Here is a 21,745-nt window from a genome sequence, read left to right on the forward strand (position 1 = left end):
TTCTTTCTGTCTGTTTCTCCATCTGTCTCTATCTTTCTGTCTCTCTGTCTCTGTCTGTCTGTCTGTCTGTCTGTTTCTCTGTCTCTGCCTGTCTGTTTCTCTTGTTCTCATCTCTCTCCTTCTCTGTCCTCAGTGATGAATGGTCATACGTCGTGTGTCCGCCTCCTTCTGGACGACCAGGATAGTGCAGACCTGGTGGACACGACAGACTCTCAGGGACAGTGAGTTTACTGATCTATAGGGACTGGATGGGTATAAATAAAATGGTAATGTCTTGCTCTCACCTTTCTCTCTGATAGGCAAGGTAGAAAAGTGGCCCTATTGCTTATACCTATCCAGTCTTTTCAGATGTGATTGGATGGACGTAAGCAACATGGCAAACACTCTATCTAGCCTTGTAATACTAGTAGGTGGGGCTAGGGAATGGGGATGTGTCTACCGATCCGTTTGTCCTGCTGTGACTGTCCCCTCTCTGTCCCTGTCAGGACTCCTCTGATGCTTGCGGTGGCAGGGGGACATGTGGACGTTGTGTCTCTGCTGCTGGAGAGAGAGGCTGCTGTAGATACAGCAGACAACCATGGCCTGACCGCCCTGCACTTGGGGGTGAGTGTGTGCGTGTGTATTTACTGTACATGTATGTGCGTGCATGTGCGCACGTGTGTTTGTGTTTGTATGGCTGTAAATGTCTGTGACTTCACATGACTGTGATTGTACTGAATTCTGAGGAGCTTGTAAGAACGGGATCTCTTTGTCCAGTCTAAAAGTTTAACGGTGAACTCTGTCTCTCTCTTTGTTCCCTTCCTTCCCTCTCTCTCTCACTCCTCTCTTCCTCCCCCTCTTCCAGTTGCTGTGTGGTCAGGAGGAGTGTGTTCAGTGTCTGTTGGAGCAGGAGGCCTCTGTGTTGCTGGGGGACTCCAGGGGCCGAACAGCCCTCCATCTGGCTGCAGCGAAGGGCCACGCATCCTGGCTCGCTGAGCTGCTGAGTATGGCCTGTTCTGAACTGCCCATGCCCCCCCTCCGAGACCACCAGGGGTTCACCCCCCTGCACTGGGCCTGCTACAATGGTCAGTTACTAAACCACCCCCCTGCACTGGGCCTGCTACAATGGTCAGTTACTAAACCACCCCCCTGCACTGGGCCTGCTACAATGGTCAGTTACTAAACCACCCCCCTGCACTGGGCCTGCTACAATGATCAGTTACTAAACCACCCTACTGCACTGGGCCTGCTACAATGGTCAGTTACTAAACCACCCTACTGCACTGGGCCTGCTACTATGGTCAGTTACTAAACCAACCTACTGCACTGGGCCTGCTACAATGGTCAGTTACTAAACCACCCCCCTGCACTGGGCCTGTTACTATGGTCAGTTACTAAACCACCCTACTGCACTGGGCCTGCTACAATGTTCAGTTACTAAACCAACCTACTGCACTGGGCCTGCTACAATGGTCAGTTACTAAACCACCCTACTGCACTGGGCCTGCTACTATGGTCAGTTACTAAACCACCCTACTACACTGGGCCTGCTACTATGGTCAGTTACTAAACCAACCTACTGCACTGGGCCTGCTACAATGGTCAGTTACTAAACCACCCTACTACACTGGGCCTGCTACTATGGTCAGTTACTAAACCACCCTACTGCACTGGGCCTGCTACTATGGTCAGTTACTAAACCACCCTACTACACTGGGCCTGCTACTATGGTCAGTTACTAAACCACCCTACTGCACTGGGCCTGCTACTATGGTCAGTTACTAAACCACCCTACTACACTGGTCCTGCTACAATGGTCAGTTACTAAACCACCCTACTACACTGGGCCTGCTACAATGGTCAGTTACTAAACCAACCTACTGCACTGGGCCTGCTACAATGGTCAGTTACTAAACCACCCTACTGCACTGGGCCTGCTACAATGGTCAGTTACTAAACCACCCTACTGCACTGGGCCTGCTACAATGGTCAGTTACTAAACCACCTTACTGCACTGGGCCTGCTACAATGGTCAGTTACTAAACCACCCCCCTGCACTGGGCCTGCTACAATGGTCAGTTACTAAACCACCCTACTGCACTGGGCCTGCTACTATGGTCAGTTACTAAACCACCCTACTGCATTCCTGCCTCAAACCATGGCCTTGTAGTTTGAATCTCATTCAATGTTCCTGAGGGATTTTGCCTCAATGCATAACTTTTATGTGGAATATCTTTTATGTGGAATACCTTTCATGTGGAATAACTTTTACGTGTGCATCTTCTAATGATCTTCTTTGTGTGTCCAGGTCACGAGGGCTGTGTGGAGGTACTGCTGGAGCAGAAAGGTTGTCGCTGTATCGATGGGAACCCCTTCACTCCCCTGCACTGTGCTGTGTAAGTCTACATTTATTGTCCTTATTGATCAAATATATAATGCACAGTGTTACCCATAGACCTCAGTGTTGACTATAGACCTCATTGTTGACTATAGACCTCAATGTTTCCCATAGACCTCAGTGTTGGCTATAGACCTCATTGTTGACTATAGACCTCAATGTTGCCCATAGACCTCAGTGTTGCCCATAGACCTCAGTGTTGACTATTAGACCTCAGTGTTGACTATTAGACCTCAGTGTTGACTATTAGACCTCAGTGTTGACTATAGACCTCAGTGTTGTCTATAGACCTCAGTGTTGACTATTAGACCTCAGTGTTAACTATGAGACCTCAGTGTTGACTATAGACCTCTGTGTTGTCTATAGACCTCTGTGTTGTCTATAGACCTCAGTGTTGGCTATAGACCTCAGTGTTGACTATTAGACCTGTGTTGACTATTAGACCTCAATGTTGGCTATAGACCTCTGTGTTGTCTATAGACCTCAGTGTTGCCCATATACCTCAGTGTTGCCCATAGACCTCAGTGTTGACTATGCGACCTCAGTGTTGGCTATAGACCTCAGTGTTGACTATTAGACCTCAGTGTTGACTATTAGAGCTGAATGTTGACTATGAGACCTCAGTGTTGGCTATAGACCTCATTGTTGGCCATAGACCTCAGTGTTGCCCATAGACCTCAGTGTTGCCCATAGACCTCAATGTTGACTATTAGACCTCAGTGTTGTCCATAGACCTCAGTGTTGTCCATAGACCTCAGTGTTGTCCATAGACCTCAGTGTTGACTATAGACCTCAGTGTTGACTATAGACCTCAGTGTTGACTATAGACCTCAGTGTTGTCCATAGACCTCAGTGTTGTCCATAGACCTCAGTGTTGTCTATAGACCTCAGTGTTGCCCATAGACCTCAGTGTTGCCCATAGACCTCAGTGTTGACTATGAGACCTCAGTGTTGGCTATAGACCTCAGTGTTGACTATTAGACCTCAGTGTTGACTATTAGAGCTGAATGTTGACTATGAGATCTCAGTGTTGGCTATAGACCTCTGTGTTGCCCATAGACCTCAGTGTTGGCTATAGACCTCAGGGTTGACTATTAGACCTCAGCGTTCCCCATAGACCCCTGTGTTGACTATTAGTCCTCAGTGTTGCCCATAGACCCCTGTGTTGACTATTAGTCCTCAGCGTTGCCCATAGACCCCTGTGTTGACTATTAGTCCTCAGCGTTGCCCATAGACCCCTGTGTTGACTATTAGTCCTCAGTGTTGATTAGACCTCAGTGTTGACTTTTAGACCCCTGTGTTGACTGTGTTTTGCCTCATGGATCTCAGTGTTTACATTCTGTTTTGGTTCTCAGGGTGAATGATCATGAACCCTGTGCCTCACTACTGCTGGAAGCCATGGGATCAGACATGGCCAGCTGTAAGGACGCTAAGGATCGGTAGGTCATCACATCCCTGCAGCAGACAGCTGTATATCACACAGCCTGTCCTCAATTTCTCAATCACTAATTTCCATGTTTTTTTTCTTCTCTATTCTTCCTTCTGTTTATTTTCCTCTCCTCACACATCCCTCCCCCCTCCATCTCTCAGGACTCCACTCCATGCTGCAGCGTTCTCTGGTCATGTGGACTGTGTCCAGCTGCTTCTGGCCCATGATGCACCTGTGGATGCTGTGGACCAATCAGGGTGCAGTGCGCTGATGATGGCTGCAGAGAAGGGAAGAGTCGGGACTGTAGAGGTGCTGCTGACCAGTGCCAACGCCAGCCTGAGGTTGGTGGACCAGAATGGTAACACCGCCCTCCACCTGGCCTGCAGTAGCGTGAGTGTCCACTAGGGGGATTTCTCTCCCAATTTCTTTGACATGACATTTGTACCACATTCAAACTCCATATTTACAAATAGTGTATTATATATGAAAACAATTTAACATTTATTTGGCCTCACTATCTTCCTCTCTTCTTCACTTCCTCTCTTTCCTCTCTTCCTTCCCTTTCTTCCTCTTTCCTCTCTTCACTCTATTCCTCTCTTCCTTCTCTTCCTCTCTCAGGGAAAGGAGGACTGTGTACTATTCATCCTGGAGAGGCTGAAGGACACTGTGCTCATAGCTTCCACCAACGCAGCACTGCAGACGTAAGTGTTCGTCTGAGATAGGCCATGGTTAATCTCAGAGCTGTGCGCTAGCTAGCTACATCCATTTACTTCTGGGGTGCAAGTGTCTAGATAAGTATCTAGATTTAGCCACTCCCCACTACAGAACCACCACAAACCTTCTGATTGGTCTGTCCCTGCCAGGCCCCTCCACCTAGCGGCCCGTAGCGGTCTGAAGCAGGCTGTCCAGGAGCTGCTGTCCAGGGGGGCCAGTGTTCAGATGTTGGATGAGAACGGTAGGTCTACAGGTCTGGGCCCAGTTTCCCAAAAGCATCTTAAGGTTAAGTTCATTTTAGAACCATAGGATCCTATGGCTCTACCGATGAACTTAACCTAAAGATACTTTTGGGAAAAACGCGACCTGGTCTGGGCATGAACCGGTACCAGTGTGTTAAAGGGATCTAACTGCATGCTGCTATTATATCAGCTGTCTGTGGTGTTAGCATGTCTATGTAGCTAGTTACAGCTGTCTGTGGTTATGTGGTGTTGGCATGTCTATGTAGCTAGTTACAGCTGTCTGTGGTCATGTGGTGTTGGCATGTCTATGTAGCTAGCTACAGCTGTGTGTTCTGGTAGGCTAGAGGTATCTATGCAGCTTCCTGGTTTGTAGCTATCTGTCCCAGCCCCACCTGTCCAGTAATGTCATTAAGGCCGGGACGTTTTCCTGACCCTTGTCACCTGACTAGGAAAAACTCAATGGCCCTTGTCATTATGTTCAGGGATTTAGGTTTGTATTCCTGTGTACTGTCTGGTGTCTGGGCTGGTTGTGTACTGTCTGGTGTCTGGCTAGGTACTGTCTGGTGTCTGGGTTGGTTGTGTACTGTCTGGTGTCTGGGCTGGCTGTGTACTGTCTGGTGTCTGGGCTGGCTAGGTACTGTCTGGTGTCTGGGCTGGTTGTGTACTGTCTGGTGTCTGGGCTGGTTGTGTACTGTCTGGTGTCTGAGCTGGCTGGGTACTGTCTGGTGTCTGGGCTGGCTGGGTACTGTCTGGTATCTGGGCTGGCTGGGTACTGGCTGGTGTTTGGCTAGGAACTGTCTGGTGTCTGGGTTGGTTGTGTACTGTCTGGTGTCTGGGCTGGCTGGGTATGTCTGGTGTCTGGGCTGGCTGTGTACTGTCTGGTGTCTGGGCTGGCTGTGTACTGTCTGGTGTCTGGGCTGGCTGGGTACTGTCTGGTGTCTGAGCTGGCTGTGTACTGTCTGGTGTCTGGGCTGGCTGGGTATGTCTGGTGTCTGGGCTGGCTGTGTACTGTCTGGTGTCTGGGCTGGCTGTGTACTGTCTGGTGTCTGGGCTGGCTGGGTACTGTCTGGTGTCTGGGCTGGCTGTGTACTGTCTGGGCTGGCTGTGTACTGTCTGGTGTCTGGGCTGGCTGGGAACTGTCTGGTATCTGGGCTGGCTGTGTACTGTCTGGTGTCTGGGCTGGCTGTGTACTGTCTGGTATCTAGGCTGGCTGGGTACTGTCTGGTGTCTGGGCTGGCTGTGTACTGTCTGGGCTGGCTGGGTACTGTCTGGTGTCTGGGCTGGCTGGGTACTGTCTGGTGTCTGGGCTGGCTGTGTACTGTCTGGTGTCTGGGCTGGCTGGGTACTGTCTGGTGTCTGGGCTGGCTGTGTACTGTCTGGTGTCTGGGCTGGCTGTGTACTGTCTGGTGTCTGGGCTGGCTGGGTACTGTCTGGTGTCTGGGCTGGCTGTGTACTGTCTGGGCTGGCTGTGTACTGTCTGGTGTCTGGGCTGGCTGGGAACTGTCTGGTATCTGGGCTGGCTGTGTACTGTCTGGTGTCTGGGCTGGCTGTGTACTGTCTGGTATCTAGGCTGGCTGGGTACTGTCTGGTGTCTGGGCTGGCTGTGTACTGTCTGGGCTGGCTGGGTACTGTCTGGTGTCTGGGCTGGCTGGGTACTGTCTGGTGTCTGGGCTGGCTGGGTACTGTCTGGTGTCTGAGCTGGCTGTGTACTGTCTGGTGTCTGGGCTGGCTGGGTATGTCTGGTGTCTGGGCTGGCTGTGTACTGTCTGGTGTCTGGGCTGGCTGTGTACTGTCTGGTGTCTGGGCTGGCTGGGTACTGTCTGGTGTCTGGGCTGGCTGTGTACTGTCTGGGCTGGCTGTGTACTGTCTGGTGTCTGGGCTGGCTGGGAACTGTCTGGTATCTGGGCTGGCTGTGTACTGTCTGGTGTCTGGGCTGGCTGTGTACTGTCTGGTATCTAGGCTGGCTGGGTACTGTCTGGTGTCTGGGCTGGCTGTGTACTGTCTGGGCTGGCTGGGTACTGTCTGGTGTCTGGGCTGGCTGGGTACTGTCTGGTGTCTGGGCTGGCTGTGTACTGTCTGGTGTCTGGGCTGGCTGGGTACTGTCTGGTGTCTGGGCTGGCTGTGTACTGTCTGGTGTCTGGGCTGGCTGTGTACTGTCTGGTGTCTGGGCTGGCTGGGTACTGTCTGGTGTCTGGGCTGGCTGTGTACTGTCTGGGCTGGCTGTGTACTGTCTGGTGTCTGGGCTGGCTGGGAACTGTCTGGTATCTGGGCTGGCTGTGTACTGTCTGGTGTCTGGGCTGGCTGTGTACTGTCTGGTATCTAGGCTGGCTGGGTACTGTCTGGTGTCTGGGCTGGCTGTGTACTGTCTGGGCTGGCTGGGTACTGTCTGGTGTCTGGGCTGGCTGGGTACTGTCTGGTGTCTGGGCTGGCTGTGTACTGTCTGGTGTCTGGGCTGGCTGGGTACTGTCTGGTGTCTGGGCTGGCTGTGTACTGTCTGGTGTCTGGGCTGGCTGGGTACTGTCTGGTGTCTGGGCTGGCTGTGTACTGTCTGGGCTGGCTGTGTACTGTCTGGTGTCTGGGCTGGCTGTGTTGTCTGGGCTGGCTGGGTACTGTCTGGTGTCTGGGCTGGCTGTTTACTGTCTGGTGTCTGGGCTGGCTGGGTACTGTCTGGTGTCTGGGCTGGCTGTGTACTGTCTGGGCTGGCTGTCTACTGTCTGGTGTCTGGGCTGGCTGTGTACTGTCTGGGCTGGCTGTCTACTGTCTGGTGTCTGGGCTGGCTGGGTACTGTCTGGTGTCTGGGCTGGCTGGGTACTGTCTGGTGTCTGGGCTGGCTGGGTACTGTCTGGTGTCTGAGCTGGCTGGGTACTGTCTGGTGTCTGGGCTGGCTGGGTACTAATTGAATGCTGCCTTCTCCTGTTGTCCTCCCATCTCTCTGTTTTTTTGCTTCACTCCGCCCCACTTCTTCCATGTTTTCTTCCCCCTATATCTCTTTCTCCATCTTCCCTTCTATCTCCCTTCCTCTTCTCTACTTTGTATCCCTATCTCTCTCTCTCCCACCCTACCTATCCCGCCCACTCTCTCTCTCCCCCAGGTTTGACCCCTGCTCTGGCTTGCGCTCCTAGCAGGGAGGTGGCTGACTGTCTGGCTCTCATTCTGGCTACCATGATACCTTTCTGCTCCCCTTGCAGCTCCGGTGCGCCCTCCCCAGGTTCCCTCCTGAGAGCCCTACCCAGGGAGGGGAAAAGCTCCCATGGCCCTCGCAGCCCCAAGGCCCCCTCGGACCCCTCTGATGAGGGCAGTGCCAGTCAGGGCGCCACTGAAAACGACTCGGACTCAGAAACCTTTTGACCCCTATGACCCTGACTCTTATCAGACTACCTGGATGCCTGAAGATCAGCACTCTCCCACCACCCGACCAACCTGATTCCTTGCTTGTGTCCCAGAGCAGAACCTCTCAGTGGGGCTTGTACAGGACTTTGTTCCCCCTAAAGGCTGGAGGGATGGAGCTTGACCCATAACCTAACTGTGATTCTGTCTGCTGGTGCTTCTTCTCCAGATCACTCTTGGTACTCAGCTTGGCGATCTATGACAGGCTGACACCTTTTTTTATGAAATACCTTTTTTTATTAAAGCAATTTTTTTATTTTTTACGAAAAGAGACCCAAGGATGAAGAAAAGTAGAATTGTAACCTTTTCTATTTTGGTTGGTTGATGTACCAAATATTGACTTAACATAAGTATTTATGTTAATGTTTGTGTCTGGGTAGCCTAGGTATGCATTGAAAGGTACACCCTGCTCTGTCTATCTGCCCAGTGATGTATAGCACAAACCAACTGAAGCACAATTCCAGAATTCACTTATAAGCTTATTATAGAGAAACAGGGTAGAATGCTTTCCTCTAGTTACAGTGTTTGTATAGTCAGAGTATGGCCTTTATGCAAAGAAGTGGCACAATTTTCAACCTCTTGTGTTCCCACACCAATAGAAATATGACATTGGGCACTGAGTTGTTCCTGATCCTGTCACGTGGTCAGTTAGGAAACTTCTGTCCCTCGTGTTACAGGTCCATAGCGTTTCAGTAAATTACATGCCCAGATACAGTATGTCAGATCAGGTCTCCAGTGAAGAGGTTGACACCTGTACGGTATTTATTCACGTTTATATTATGGTACAAAGGACAGCAGGACCTTGATCACTCTTCACTTCCTCTACCCCTCCCTCCATCCTCCTTTACCGCTCTGTCTGTTGGCTACCTACCTGCAATGTGCCAGTCTCTTAAACTTGTCCAGTGCCTTGTTACACCTTTTATATACTTAAATTTAAATTCTCCCAAAAAAGTGTATCCCCTAACGCAGGGTTCTTCAACCCTGTTCCTGGAGAGCATCCCTCCTGTAGGTTTTCACTCCAACCTTGTTCCTGGAGAGCTTCCCTCCTGTAGGTTTTCACTCCAACCCTGTTCCTGGAGAGCCACCGTCCTGTAGGTTTTCACTCCAACCCTGTTCCTGGAGAGCTTCCATCCTGTAGGTTTTCACTCCAACCCTGTTCCTGGAGAGCCACCGTCCTGTAGGTTTTCACTCCAACCCTAATCTAGTGCACCTGATTCTAATAATTAGCTGGTTGATAAACTGAATCAGGTTAGTTTCAACTGGGGTTAGAGTGAAAACCTACAGGAGGGGAGCTCTCCAGGAACAGGATTGGAGTGAAAACCTACAGGAGGGAGGCTCTCCAGGAACAGGGTTGGAGTGAAAACCTACAGGAGGGAAGCTCTCCAGGAACAGGGTTGGAGTGAAAACCTACAGGAGGGAAGCTCTCCAGGAACAGGGTTGGAGTGAAAACCTACAGGAGGGAAGCTCTCCAGGAACAGGGTTGGAGTGAAAACCTACAGGAGGGAAGCTCTCCAGGAACAGGATTGGAGTGAAAACCAACAGGAGAGGAGCTCTCCAGGAACAGGGTTGGACAGCCCTGCTCTAATAAGTATCCTGTCACTTCTAACCCTGAAAAATAAACTCCCCAGCTATGGTCAGGCATGCCTGTGTGCATATATATATGCCTGCTACAAGATGTCTGACAAAAGGAAGTTGGTTTCTGCTTTTGTACATACGGTGTCATTGTAATAACTCTCTACCCCAGAGCACACATAGAAAGCACAATGCCTCCATTTCTAAATGCTTGTCGTTGGAACTAAGATAAACGGGGAGTTTGGGTTCTGTCCCAAATGGCAAGCTATTCCCTGCATAGTGCACTACTTTTGACCAGAACCCTATGGGCCCTGCTCAAAAGTCATGCACTATAGGGAATAGGGTGGCATTTGAAATGCAGGTGGCCTGTCTGTATTATGTCAGTCGTGACAATCGTATCACTGTGTTTGATTGATTTTCATAACAGTTCCTGATTCAGTATGAAATGCTGAAGGTTGTTTGTCAGCTTCCCTTTGTTTTATATGAATTGTACAATTATATAAAACTCTGTTTTAATTTAGTTCTGTGTGTGATTTGCGTGCTTTCCTATTTGATATCAAGTAAACTAAATATAGCTAATGTTTTTGGCCATCTGAAGCTTACCTGAGAGAATGGATCCTCTAGTTCAGTCTTGGAAACCTCAAAAGCCTAGATTATATTTAAGTGGGTAAGGAGTCAATATACCGGTAAAATAATTTACACTACATGTAGTGATGAACAATGACTTTCTACCATCATATCTTTGTAGACTTACCAGACGGGAGGCCAACATAAACATCTGACACTAAGGTTTAAAACCTTGTGAAATCAGTTAATAATCTTTAATTACATCATCTCTGTACATTTACATCAATTAATTTGTTCAAACTAGGACCAAGTAAGATTATTTGTGCTATCTCAGTGATCTGTGAAACAGTTGGAAATCTTGGCCCTTCAAAATAATCTCTTCCCTCGGGGAAATATGTCATTAGGGACAAGAGTTTTTCTTTCCAGGTCAGGAAAAAGTCATGCCAAAGAACAGTCACTGGTCTAGTTTATGATAAAACAGTTTACCCAGCTCTAGGTCTACCTGTGGAAGATTCTATGATGATTATTATGGAATGATTGAGTCGTACAAACTGGCCATTCTTTGCATTTCATCAACAACAAAAAAGTCATTAATCTTCCTCGATTATTTTCTTTCATCCATCAATCCAGTGTGCTATTATGGTTCCCTATTGGGATAAGGCTTTTTCTGCATTGCGGTCTCCTCTCCGCCTTGGTGACTGATGCCCATGTTGTGTTCTGTAGCTAGCAGCTCCCTGGTAGCCTGAGTCCCAGATCCATTTATGCTGTAAAAATGACATAGGAATTGGCTGGACAACACAAACAGGTCTGGGACTCAGGCTAGCTCCCTGGTGTAACAGTTCAGCAGTTGACCCCCAGCCCTGTCCAGTGGTCAGGTACCATGAGGAAGTATTTGTCCATAGCCTCACAGAAACGGGCTCGGTACAGCTCTGGAGAGACCACCGTGGGCATCTTACCTGTGTGCAAGACACAAAACGTTTATAATACATTTTATTTGTATAGCGTTTTTCATTTACATAAGAAATCAAAAAGGTCTTTATACAATTAACTAATTACTAGAGATCAAAGCTAAACGTGAAAGGGCACAATCTTAAAATAGACGTCAAGGACTAATGTAGGGGGAAGGAGCTGTTGTGTCAGATAAATGACCTTGCCCTCCCAGGATCCCTGTGGATTTCACCACCATCTCCAGCTTCTTATCCCATGTGAACGTCCGTATGTAATCTGAAACAATGGGAGGAATGTTTGTTTTACAAATATAGCAAAGTACAATGTCACTCAAAGCCTTTTTTGAAGCAGCATGCATGGAGAAATGAAGAATGATTTTCTATAAACACCAGTAAACAGTTTATGTATAACAATGAACAACGTTATAGCCAATGAGAATACATTTGAAAAAGATAAAGCTTTTCCCTCACCTATGATTCCCACCACCAGCTCGTCTGTGGCGTCGTCTCGTCCAACCAGCAGAGAGTAGTCTATGATCAGGTGACTAGACAGGAAGTAGGCATCACTGTGGATAGCAGCCCTGAGGATGGCCTTGCAGTGGGCTCTTATGTACATAGGATTGTCATGGACCAGCTTCAGTAGGTTCTCATCCAGCAGAACCACCTAATATAGAATTATGCCATTTAGCTCATGCTTTTATCCAAAGGTCATTATTGCAAAAGAGAATGTGTTCTCAATGAACAAATCATGTCCAATCAAACAAGTTGTAGAAACACCTCAAAGATGATCAATGGAAACAGGATGCACCTGAGCTACATTTCAAGTCTCATCGCAAAGGGTATTTGTTTTAAAAAATGTATTCATTTTCCAAAAATTTTTTTTGCTTTGTCATTATGGGGTATTGCGTGTAGATTGATGAGGAAAACAATGTATTTAATAAATATTAGAATAAGGCTGTAACGTAACAAAATGTGGAAAAAGGTCTGAATACTTTCTTAATGCACTGTATCTGGTTAAAACAACACATACATAAAACAAAGCAACTTACATTACAGTGATTGCATACATTTATTTTGTATGTGGCCTTAGTGGGAATCGAACCCATGGCCCAGCCCTGCTAGACTAGCACCATGCTTACCTCACAGCTCTCCTTCCCAGACTCGGTCTTGACGTTGCGGTTCCTCAGAGAACCCTTGAGATCGAACACCTGGGCCATCTTCCTGCCATAGAACAGGTTCTCCATGACAAGAAGGTCCAGTTTCTTCTCAGAGTTGTTCTGGGAGTTCTTGTAGCCGATCCGGTACACACCCAGGATCTTAGCCAGGGCAGTGGGCCGCTGTGGGACAGACTGGGTTTAGGATAGGACTGTGTTGCAATAACCATCCATCCATCACAACGACAAGAACACAGCTCATTGACATTTTTATTTTATCTGCGAGACACCATTGAGACCAGCTTTTCTTTTTCAAGGGAGCCCTGCATATACAATGTCATAGAACTAAGAAATCTAACAATATAAAACAAGTACAATATGTTTAATAAAATTTGATTTCCTCGAATTAAATGAATTATCTTTATAAATGTATTACTTAAAAAGCAAGGCCATACACAGCAAACATAGGTCCAACTCCAAATATACATTACATGACCAAAAGTATGTGGACACCTGCTTGTCGAACATCTCATTCAAAAATCATGGGCATTAATATGGAGTTGGTCCCCCTTTGCTGCTACAACATCCTCCACTCTTCTGGGAAGGCTTTCCACTAGATGTTGGAACATTGCTGTGGGGACTTACTTCCATTCAGCCATAAGACCATTAGTGAGGTTAGCACTGATGTTTGGCATTTAGGCCTGGCTCGCAGTCTGCGTTCCAATTCATCCCAAAGGTGTTCGATGGGGTTGAGGTCAGGGCTCTGTGCAGGCCAGTCAAGTTCTTCCACACCAATCTCGAAAAATCCTTTCTGTATGGACCTCGCTTTGTGCACGGGGGCATTGTCAGGCTGAAAACAGGAAAGGGCCTTCCGCAAACTTCCACAAAGTTGGAAGCACAGAATCATCTAGAATGTCATTGTATGCTGTAGCATTAAGATTTCCCTTCACTGGAACTAAGGGGCCCGAACCATGAAAAACAGCCCCACACCATTATTCCTCCTCCATCAAACTTTACAGTTGGCGCTATGCATTGGGGCAGGTAGAGTTCTCCTGGCATCCGCCAAACCCAGATTCATTCGTCGGACTGCCAGATGGTCAAGCGTGGTTCATCACTCCAGAGAACGCGTTTCCACTGCTCCAATGCCAGCAAGCTTTTCACCACTCCAGCCGACGCTTGGCAATCTTTGACTTGTGCACGGCTGCTCGGCCATGGAAACCAATTTCATGAAGCTCCCGACGAACTGCTCTTGTACTGACGTTGCTTCCAGAGGCAGTTTGGAACACGGTAGGGAGTGTTGCAACCAAGGACAGACGATTTCTATGCGCTACGTGCTTCAGCACTCGGCAGTCCCGTTCTGTGAGCTTGTGTTGCCTAACACTTCGTGGCTGAGACGTTGTTGTTCCTAGAAGTTTCCACTTCACAATAACAGCACTTACAGTTGACGGGGGCAGTTCTAGTGGGGCAGTTCTAGCAGGGCAGAAATTTGACAAACTGACTTGTTGGAAAGGTGGCATCCTATGACGGTGCCACATTGAAAGTCACTGGGCTCTTCAGTAAGGACATTCTACTGCCAATGTTTGTCTATGGAGATTGGAAGGCTGTGTGCTCGATTTTATACACCTGTCAGCAACGGGTGTGGCTGAAATAGCCGAATCCACTAAATTAAAGGGGTGTCCACATACTTTTGTATATAGTGTATCTATTTAAGTTCATTTAACTATATTTGTGCTAGACCTGAAGCCAGATGGGTAGCGTAGTTAGCTGGGGGTACTGTAGTTAGCATAGTTTACCTTCTGCTGCACGGCTCCAGTGATGTAGGTGAAGTAGTGAGGGGCAAAGTCCAGGAAGGACTGAACCTCTAGTCTGGGCATCTGCTTCAGGATGAATCGGTCATCTGAGGGAGGGAGGGTAAAGATACACAGTGAGGTACAACAGACATTTAAAAGGCGTCTTTTGACCTCAAATGGGACTTCCTGGTAAATAGAAGTTAAAAATAAAACAATATGGCTCTGGTGTTGCCGGTCACCTTCGGTGGCATAGAAGACGGCCCCAGACTTGCCACCGCGGGCCTGCCAGTTGACACAGTGGGACAGCGAGCGAACAAAGTCATCCTCTGTACTCTCCATTATCTCCGCTCTCATCTTGTGGAACTCCTCAGCATAGTAGATCCTACAGTAGAACTTAGCGTGGGCATCAGAGAACTCTGCAGGAGAGAGATGGGGGGGGGGGGGAGAGACAGAATGAGATGGGTTACTGACTAGGCCTTATGCTTATTATTGAGAGGAAGTTTGCAGGCTAAGTGGTGATGCCATTCCAAAGGGAAATCCAATGAGAAATGCATTTACTCACGTAATTCAATATGAGGGTTTCCTGTTGACTTCTTATGGTTGTCTCCTATGTCTGCATCTTCTGTTCAGAGCAAAAGAAAAACAACCTAGGAACTCCAGAAACATTACATACTACATCAGAACAGAGCTAAACTGATTTTCTAGCACCCCCCCCTCATGTTGCCCCTTGACCTTGTCCACTACTCACTAAGAGGGTCAGAGTCCATGCTGCTGCGGCCCAGACCCATCTGGGAGGAGGCTGTCTCGTTGGGCTTGGCTGGGCTGTTCTTGACCCGGCTCTCTCCAGAGCTGCACACAGACAAGATAGGATTATACATCAGGTAACACACACACAGTTGACATCTGCAGAAGCAGTGTGGTGTACCTGGTGGACAGGGTGGTGTCCTCGCCTCCTGTCTTCAATGTTGTCTTCCACAGTTCATCCAGAGCACTCTTATACTCCTTACAGCTAGAGGTTGGGCAGAGGTCAATCAAATATCATTAGAACAACATAACTATATCATTAAAACAAAAAACACTTTTGAACAGAAAAGTCGGGCATGTGAAGAGACTGGAGAAGAGTTGGACAGGAGCTGTTACCTGAGAGCGAATGAGATGATGGAGCTGGGTTCTCTCTCACACACGGCGATGGGCACTCTCTCATGCTCATACATCAGGTAATGCTTGTCTGGTTCACTGACGAACAACGGACACAACGACGTCACAAAACATACAATAGTAAACAGTACAACACACTCTTTATTGATCCATTATATTAGGATATTTTTGATTTGGGCTTTCACAGTGCCCAGTCCCGACACACAACAACACGGCAGCACAGGGTCCTGGAGCAGGTTAGCGGTTAAGTGCCTTGCTCAAGGGCACACCGGCAGTATGTGGCACCTAAGATATTGTATGTGGCACCTAGTCGACACTAGGATTCAAGCTAAACATTACAACAAAGTAAGAAAATGAACAGGGCTCAATATAGTATGGGCATTTATATCAAATGCTATCTTATTTGTCTGATCATTCAACAATTTATACTACAGGCCAAAAGCCTATTCAGAGATAAAGTCATAATGTACACACAATGGGAATGGGATGGAGTTGTAACTGTTGCCTGGCATCAGGTTGGCTAGAATGGCCTTCATGGTGGACTTCTCTTTCACCTGGCTGTCATTGGAGCCCAACAGGTGTCCATCAAACACATCTAGGAGACAACGAGAATGAATTTAAGGACAGGAGTGGTCTGTATTTAGATACGCACTGTAGATCTAGAGAAAGAATAGGAAGCTAATGTGGGGGGTTGTGTGTGTGTTCACCCTCTGGGATGCTGACGGAATCCTGGTCAGGGAAGCAGGGTCCAGACGAGAGGGGTTCTGAGCCTGGTTCCCCTGGTGACGGTAACGCTAGCAATGACGAGCCCCAGCTTGAGGGCATGGCAGTGAGGTGACGATCCTCTGTTCATCAAATAACAGACACGCCCATCAACTACAGTCCACCAATGAGAGAAGTAGATAGCATTCTGACTGAAAGCTGAACCAATCCCCTTACCTTTGTCAACATTTTGTACTAAAGGGGAGGGGTTGCGTGGAGAGGACTCCAGAGCACTTGGCTGTCAAACAAAAGAAACAACATTCCTTACTTTCTGATACACTATGTGCTTATCATATACTAAGCACTTCCAATCATCTGAATTCTATCAGGAATCTGTTGCACTGACCTTGCTGTCGTCTGTCTGTCGGTGTCTCCCAGGGCTGGCTGGGACAGACAGACGCTTCCTGCTCTTCTCCTGCTGGAACAGGTCCTGCAGCCTGAAGGTTACATGGTACAACAAATCCATTCTTAGAAAGATCTCCCACTGACATCAATCATTTCTCTTTTCTTCTCTCTCGGCACTGTTGGGAAAGGTCCATCAGTAAGCGTTTCACTGTTAGTCTACTTGGAAAACACCTGTTGTTTTCCAAGTAAAAGCAAGAAGTTTACCCTTCAATCTGTGCTGTGATTTGTTGAGTCAAATCAAATGACATTACAAAAAAGACATTCAATTGCATGAGCCACATCAGTTAGCATCATTTGAATGAACATTCTACATTACCATGACAATCCAGCATCAGTTGATAGAACATTTCAAAATACCATGGACATTTTTGCATCCCAATACCAGGCAGACATTGCGAGTGTACCAGTCAATAGGCAGGGTTAGAGCGTCCAAGCCCGTTCTATTCATTCTTATTTCTATGGTTCTCACCTGCTGTTCCAGGACTGCAGTGTTTCACACAGGCTCTGTTTCTTCACTACCACTGATTCCAGTACAGTCTGGAGCTGCTGGGGGGAGTCACTACCACAGGCCTGGAGACGAGCCTGCAGCTTCTCTATCCAGCTATGCAGATCTGCCTCCTCCATCTGAACACGCACACAAAACAAAACGGATGGAAAACATGCGTTTGATACCGTTCCATTCCAGCCATTCCAATGAGCCCGTCCTCCGACGTAAAGCGACACCAGCCTCCACTGCGCTATACATACTATACACAGTGGTCCCACGCTTTGGAGGAAGAACCTACATCTTTCTGTGCAAACAGGTCCTCCATCTTCTGCTCACGTGTCTTGCTGAAGGTGTCCGTCTTCAGGGAGGTGAGGCGGTCATCTATGGCCAGGTACACCTGAGTCACCCTGACAAGAGGGACGAGAGGGACAGAATGGAAAAGGACTGGTTAGGAATAGATTATTGAGACTCCTAGCCTGGTCCCAGATCTGTTTGTGCGATCTTGCCAACTACTATGGTTATTGTCAGAGGACAATAACCATAGGAGTCGACTATGCAGAACAAACAAACAGATCCAGGATCAGGCAAGTTAAGGTCATGGTAGACAGACAACAGGTAGACCAGTTACTTCTGTGAGAAGTCCTTGAGGTCCTGCTGGATCCGGCCCTTGGAGGGCCCCTGGTTCCTGATGAAGATCTTAGGAGGAGGGAGGCAGACCTCTAGCAGTCTCACTGAGATGTAGCTGGTGGTTAGACAATTACAATGGCATGATGGGCATATACATTTTACAACACTAACAATAACTATAGTGATCTTTATGTTCTGGTATTTAGAGGTCATTTGAAGATGTAGTAAGAATGCTAAATGATGTATGGCTGGATAGAAGTCAAAGCCCTGGCCTGTGTTTCCCACCTGAATGAGGCCACCATCTGGTTGTAGGAGAAGTACTGATGGTAGTCATGGTGGATGGAGTGGCCACAGGGCTCAGCATTAGCCCTCCTGGTATACTGGTGACCATAGAACCTCAGCTCCAGGTACTTAGCAAAGGACATGGACCACGAGTCATTAGACAGGGGTACCACAGGAGTCACCTACAGAGAGAGTAGAAGTGAGTAGAGTAGGAGAATATAGTAGAAGAGTGTAATGTAGAGTAGGAGAGTAGAAGAGAGAGTAGCAGTAGAGTAGGAGTAGAATAGAGTATAAGAGAGTAGAGTAGCATAGAAAATAGTAGAGTAGAAGAGTAAAGTATAGTAGGAGAGTAGAGTAGAGAGTAGAAGAGAGTACAGTAACGTATAATATAGAGTAGCGTAGAAGAGAGTAGAGTAAAATAAAGTATAGAGTAGAGTAAATTATAGTATAGTAAAAGAGAGTAAAGTAGGATAGTAGTAGGAGAGAGTAGAGTAAAGGAGTAGAAGAGAATAAATTATAGTTTTGAAGAGTAAAGAGTAGGAGAGTAGAGTAGAAGAGAGTACAGTATAGAGTAGAAGAGAGTAGAGTATAGTACAGTAGGAGGGTACAGTAGGAGAGTAGAGTAGAATAGGATAGTAAAGTATAGAGTAGAATAGGATAGTAAAGTATAGAGTAGAATAGGATAGTAAAGTATAGAGTAGAAGAGTATATTATAGTAGGGGAGTATAGTACAGTAGAATAGGAGAGTCGAAGAGTAGAGTAAAGTATAGAGTAGAAGAGAGTAGAGTATAGTACAGTAGGAGAGTACAGTAGGAGAGTACAGTAGAATAGGAGAATAAAGTATAGAGTAGAAGAGTATATTATAGTAGGGGAGCATAGTACAGTAGAATAGGAGAGTCGAAGAGTAGAGTAAAGTATAGAGTAGAAGAGTACATTAAAGTAGGGGAGTATAGTACAGTAAGAGAGTAGAGTAGTAAATTATAGTAAGGGAGTATAGTACAGTAGGAGAGTAGAATAGGAGAGTAGATTAAAATAGAGTATAGTAGAGAAGAGAGTAGAGTAAAATATAGAGTATAGTAAATGATAGTAGAGTAAAGTAGGAGGGTACAATAGAGTAGGAGTGAGTAGAGTAAAGTAAAGAGTAGAAGAGAGTAAAGTATAGTAGACGAGTAGACGAGTAGGATTAGAGTAGAAGAGAGTGATGTATAGTAGAGTAGGAGAGTAGGATTAGAGTAGAAGAGTATAGTAGAAGAGAGTGATGTATAGTAGAGTAGGAGAGTAGGATTATAGTAGAAGAGAGTGATGTATAGTAGGAGAGTAGGATTATAGTAGAAGAGTATAGTAGAGTAGGAGAGTAGGATTATAGTAGAATAGTATAGTAGAAGAGAATGATGTAGAGTAGGAGAGTAGGAGCAGAGTAGAAGAGAGTGATGTATAGTAGAGTAGGAGAGTAGGAGCAGAGTAGAAGAGAGTGATGTATAGTAGGAGAGTAGGAGCAGAGTAGAAGAGAGTGATGTATAGTAGAGCAGGATTAGAGTAGAAGAGTATAGTAGAAGAGAGTGATGTATAGTAGAGTAGAAGCAGAGTAGAAGAGAGTGATGTATAGTAGAGTAGGAGAGCAGGATTATAGTAGAAGAGAGTGATGTATAGTAGGAGAGTAGGATTATAGTAGAAGAGTATAGTAGAAGAGAGTGATATATAGTAGAGTAGGAGAGTAGGATTATAGTAGAAGAGTACAGTAGAAGAGAGTGATATATAGTAGAGTAGGATTAGAGTAGAAGAGTATAGTAGAAGAGAGTGATATATAGTAGAGTAGGAGAGTAGGATTAGAGTAGAAGAGTACAGTAGAAGAGAGTGATATATAGTAGAGTAGGATTAGAGTAGAAGAGAGTGATATATAGTAGAGTAGGATTAGAGTAGAAGAGTATAGTAGAAGAGAGTGATGTATAGTAGAGTAGGAGAGTAGGATTAGAGTAGAAGATTATAGTAGAAGAGAATGATATATAGTAGAGTAGGATTACAGTAGAAGAGTACAGTAGAAGAGAGTGATATATAGTAGAGTAGGAGAGTAGGATTAGAGTAGAAGAAAGTAGCGTATACGAGTATAGTAGCATAGTAAATAGTAGAAGAGTAGAAGAGAGTAAAGTATAGTAGAAGAGAGTAGGGGTGGAGTAGGTAAGAGTAGAATAGAGTATAGTAAATTAAAGTATAGTAGAAGAGAGAAGAGTAGAAGAGAGTCTGCTTAGCTTCAATCTCTCACAGCTTTAAGTATAATATAGAGTAGAAGAGAAGAAAGTAAATTATAGTAGAAGAGTGTAAAGTATAGTAAGAGAGTAGAATTAGAGTAGGATAGTAGAGTAGGAGGGTATAGTATGGTAGAAGAGAGTAAATTAGAGTACAAGAAAGTATAGCATCATAGATGAGAGTAAAGTATAGCAGAGTAGACGAGAGTATTAATGAGTAGAATAGAGTATAGTGGAGTACGCAGAGAGTATAGTAGAATACAGTATAGTAAATAAACGTATCGTAAAAGAGAGTAGAGTAAAGCAGAGTAGGAGAGAGTATAGTATCGTAGAAGAGAGTAGAGTAAAGTAGGAAAGAGTATAGTATTGTAGAAGAGAGTAAAGTAGAGTCTGCTTAGCTTCAATCTCACAGCTTTGATCCTTGTATTCTACTCTACTCTCTCCTACTCTAGAGTAAAATAAAGTGTAGAGTAGAAAAGTACATTATAGTAGAGTAGAAGAGAGTAGAGTAGGCGAGTAGGAGAGAGTAAATTATAGTATAGTAGTAGAGTAAAATATAGTAGAGTAGAAGAGAGTAAAGTATATTAGAGTAAAGTAGAAGAGAGTATAGTAGAGTAGAATACAAGGATCAAAGCTGTGTGAGAGATTGAAGCTAAGCAGACCTGGACAGCAGCTTTATGCTCTAGCCAAGAACTGGCTGATTAGCAAGCATTTCATTTGTTGAACTAGGGGTGCTAGCTATAGAGCAAATGTGTAGTCCTGGGGTAGTCATGGAATAGATAAGGAAACACTGATTAAAAAGTGACTGTACCTGTTTGCATATGCGGCACCAGGAGTAGTTGAGGATGGTGTGTTGGTATCCAGGCACAGGAGAGTCCAGCTCCTTCAGTACGATCTGAACACAGCCACTGCCATGGACAAACCGCCGCACATGGTGCACCATGGGAGTCTCACAGAACATACTGGGGCATTGATAGGACGGCCTGTAAAACACACACACACGAAGAGGTGCTTCATTGAGTTATATTTTATTACATATCAGTGACAACCAAATGGATGTAAAAGGTTTTATTGTAAATTCAATACAACAATTTGTCTGGTTCAGATTTCCCCCCTCACCTGAAACAGTATCTCTCCAGGAATATTCCTAGTGTGAGGTCATTCTTTCCGTAGAACTCCATCGTGACCATCCTGTTGAGAACAAATAAGTACTTGTGAATAGCTGACCTTTCAAAATTCAGTCAGTTGGTCTTTCACAGCTGGTACGCAACACTTCTGTTGCACCTAAGGGGATAAATAAAGCAGTATTGAATTGAAGACCACCAGGGTTGGGTGGGGTTTACCAGGGACTGACGCAGGGGTTGGGGGCGTTGTTGGACTGGGCAGAGGAGCTGCTGAACAGAACACAGAGTCTCTGATGGTTCACTGGGTTCAGGCAGTCCAGCTGAAACACATAAGTAATGGTGGTCAACGACAGCATAAAAACAGCACATAATGCCTTACAATCCAATAAAGCGCTTCTCTTCAGCCCTGACTTCATATCTCTGGAGAGGGAAGTGGTGAGCTCTCATCAGTAGCACATTGATCAGTAAACTACCACTG

The 21,745-nt window shown here is 46.3% G+C and overlaps 2 protein-coding genes across 17 annotated transcripts in view; one reads left to right on the top strand and one right to left on the bottom strand.

Moving 5' to 3' along the window:
• The window catches only part of LOC139539068 (serine/threonine-protein phosphatase 6 regulatory ankyrin repeat subunit B-like), a 64,378-nt gene extending 54,137 nt beyond the window's left edge, over positions 1-10,241 (top strand). For 6 of the 7 annotated variants that reach the window (XM_071341783.1, XM_071341786.1, XM_071341784.1 and 3 more), the window contains 9 exons: positions 134-221; positions 486-603; positions 845-1,064; positions 2,288-2,375; positions 3,733-3,816; positions 3,968-4,196; positions 4,425-4,507; positions 4,670-4,761; positions 7,854-10,241. In XM_071341783.1, coding sequence (XP_071197884.1) covers positions 134-221; positions 486-603; positions 845-1,064; positions 2,288-2,375; positions 3,733-3,816; positions 3,968-4,196; positions 4,425-4,507; positions 4,670-4,761; positions 7,854-8,110 — 1,259 coding nt within the window. In that variant the 3' untranslated portion in view covers positions 8,111-10,241. The remainder of the gene's footprint in view (positions 1-133; positions 222-485; positions 604-844; positions 1,065-2,287; positions 2,376-3,732; positions 3,817-3,967; positions 4,197-4,424; positions 4,508-4,669; positions 4,762-7,853) is intronic. The other variant, XM_071341788.1, reaches the window with a different exon arrangement.
• Positions 10,242-10,527: 286 nt separating this feature from the next.
• The window catches only part of LOC139539067 (1-phosphatidylinositol 3-phosphate 5-kinase-like), a 36,035-nt gene continuing 24,817 nt past the window's right edge, over positions 10,528-21,745 (bottom strand). For all 10 annotated transcript variants that reach the window (XM_071341782.1, XM_071341781.1, XM_071341780.1 and 7 more), the window contains 21 exons: positions 21,487-21,587; positions 21,263-21,334; positions 20,955-21,126; positions 17,904-18,082; positions 17,620-17,733; positions 17,290-17,398; positions 16,974-17,128; positions 16,446-16,536; positions 16,277-16,337; positions 16,045-16,182; positions 15,812-15,932; positions 15,320-15,415; positions 15,105-15,188; positions 14,928-15,028; positions 14,742-14,801; positions 14,419-14,595; positions 14,183-14,286; positions 12,375-12,572; positions 11,707-11,899; positions 11,438-11,512; positions 10,528-11,244 (listed from right to left, as the gene is read on the bottom strand). In XM_071341782.1, coding sequence (XP_071197883.1) covers positions 11,129-11,244; positions 11,438-11,512; positions 11,707-11,899; positions 12,375-12,572; positions 14,183-14,286; positions 14,419-14,595; positions 14,742-14,801; positions 14,928-15,028; positions 15,105-15,188; positions 15,320-15,415; positions 15,812-15,932; positions 16,045-16,182; positions 16,277-16,337; positions 16,446-16,536; positions 16,974-17,128; positions 17,290-17,398; positions 17,620-17,733; positions 17,904-18,082; positions 20,955-21,126; positions 21,263-21,334; positions 21,487-21,587 — 2,517 coding nt within the window. In that variant the 3' untranslated portion in view covers positions 10,528-11,128. The remainder of the gene's footprint in view (positions 11,245-11,437; positions 11,513-11,706; positions 11,900-12,374; positions 12,573-14,182; positions 14,287-14,418; positions 14,596-14,741; positions 14,802-14,927; positions 15,029-15,104; positions 15,189-15,319; positions 15,416-15,811; positions 15,933-16,044; positions 16,183-16,276; positions 16,338-16,445; positions 16,537-16,973; positions 17,129-17,289; positions 17,399-17,619; positions 17,734-17,903; positions 18,083-20,954; positions 21,127-21,262; positions 21,335-21,486; positions 21,588-21,745) is intronic.

The sequence above is a fragment of the Salvelinus alpinus genome, chromosome 14, assembly GCF_045679555.1.
Source record: "Salvelinus alpinus chromosome 14, SLU_Salpinus.1, whole genome shotgun sequence".
In the NCBI taxonomy this organism is placed as follows: domain Eukaryota; kingdom Metazoa; phylum Chordata; class Actinopteri; order Salmoniformes; family Salmonidae; genus Salvelinus; species Salvelinus alpinus.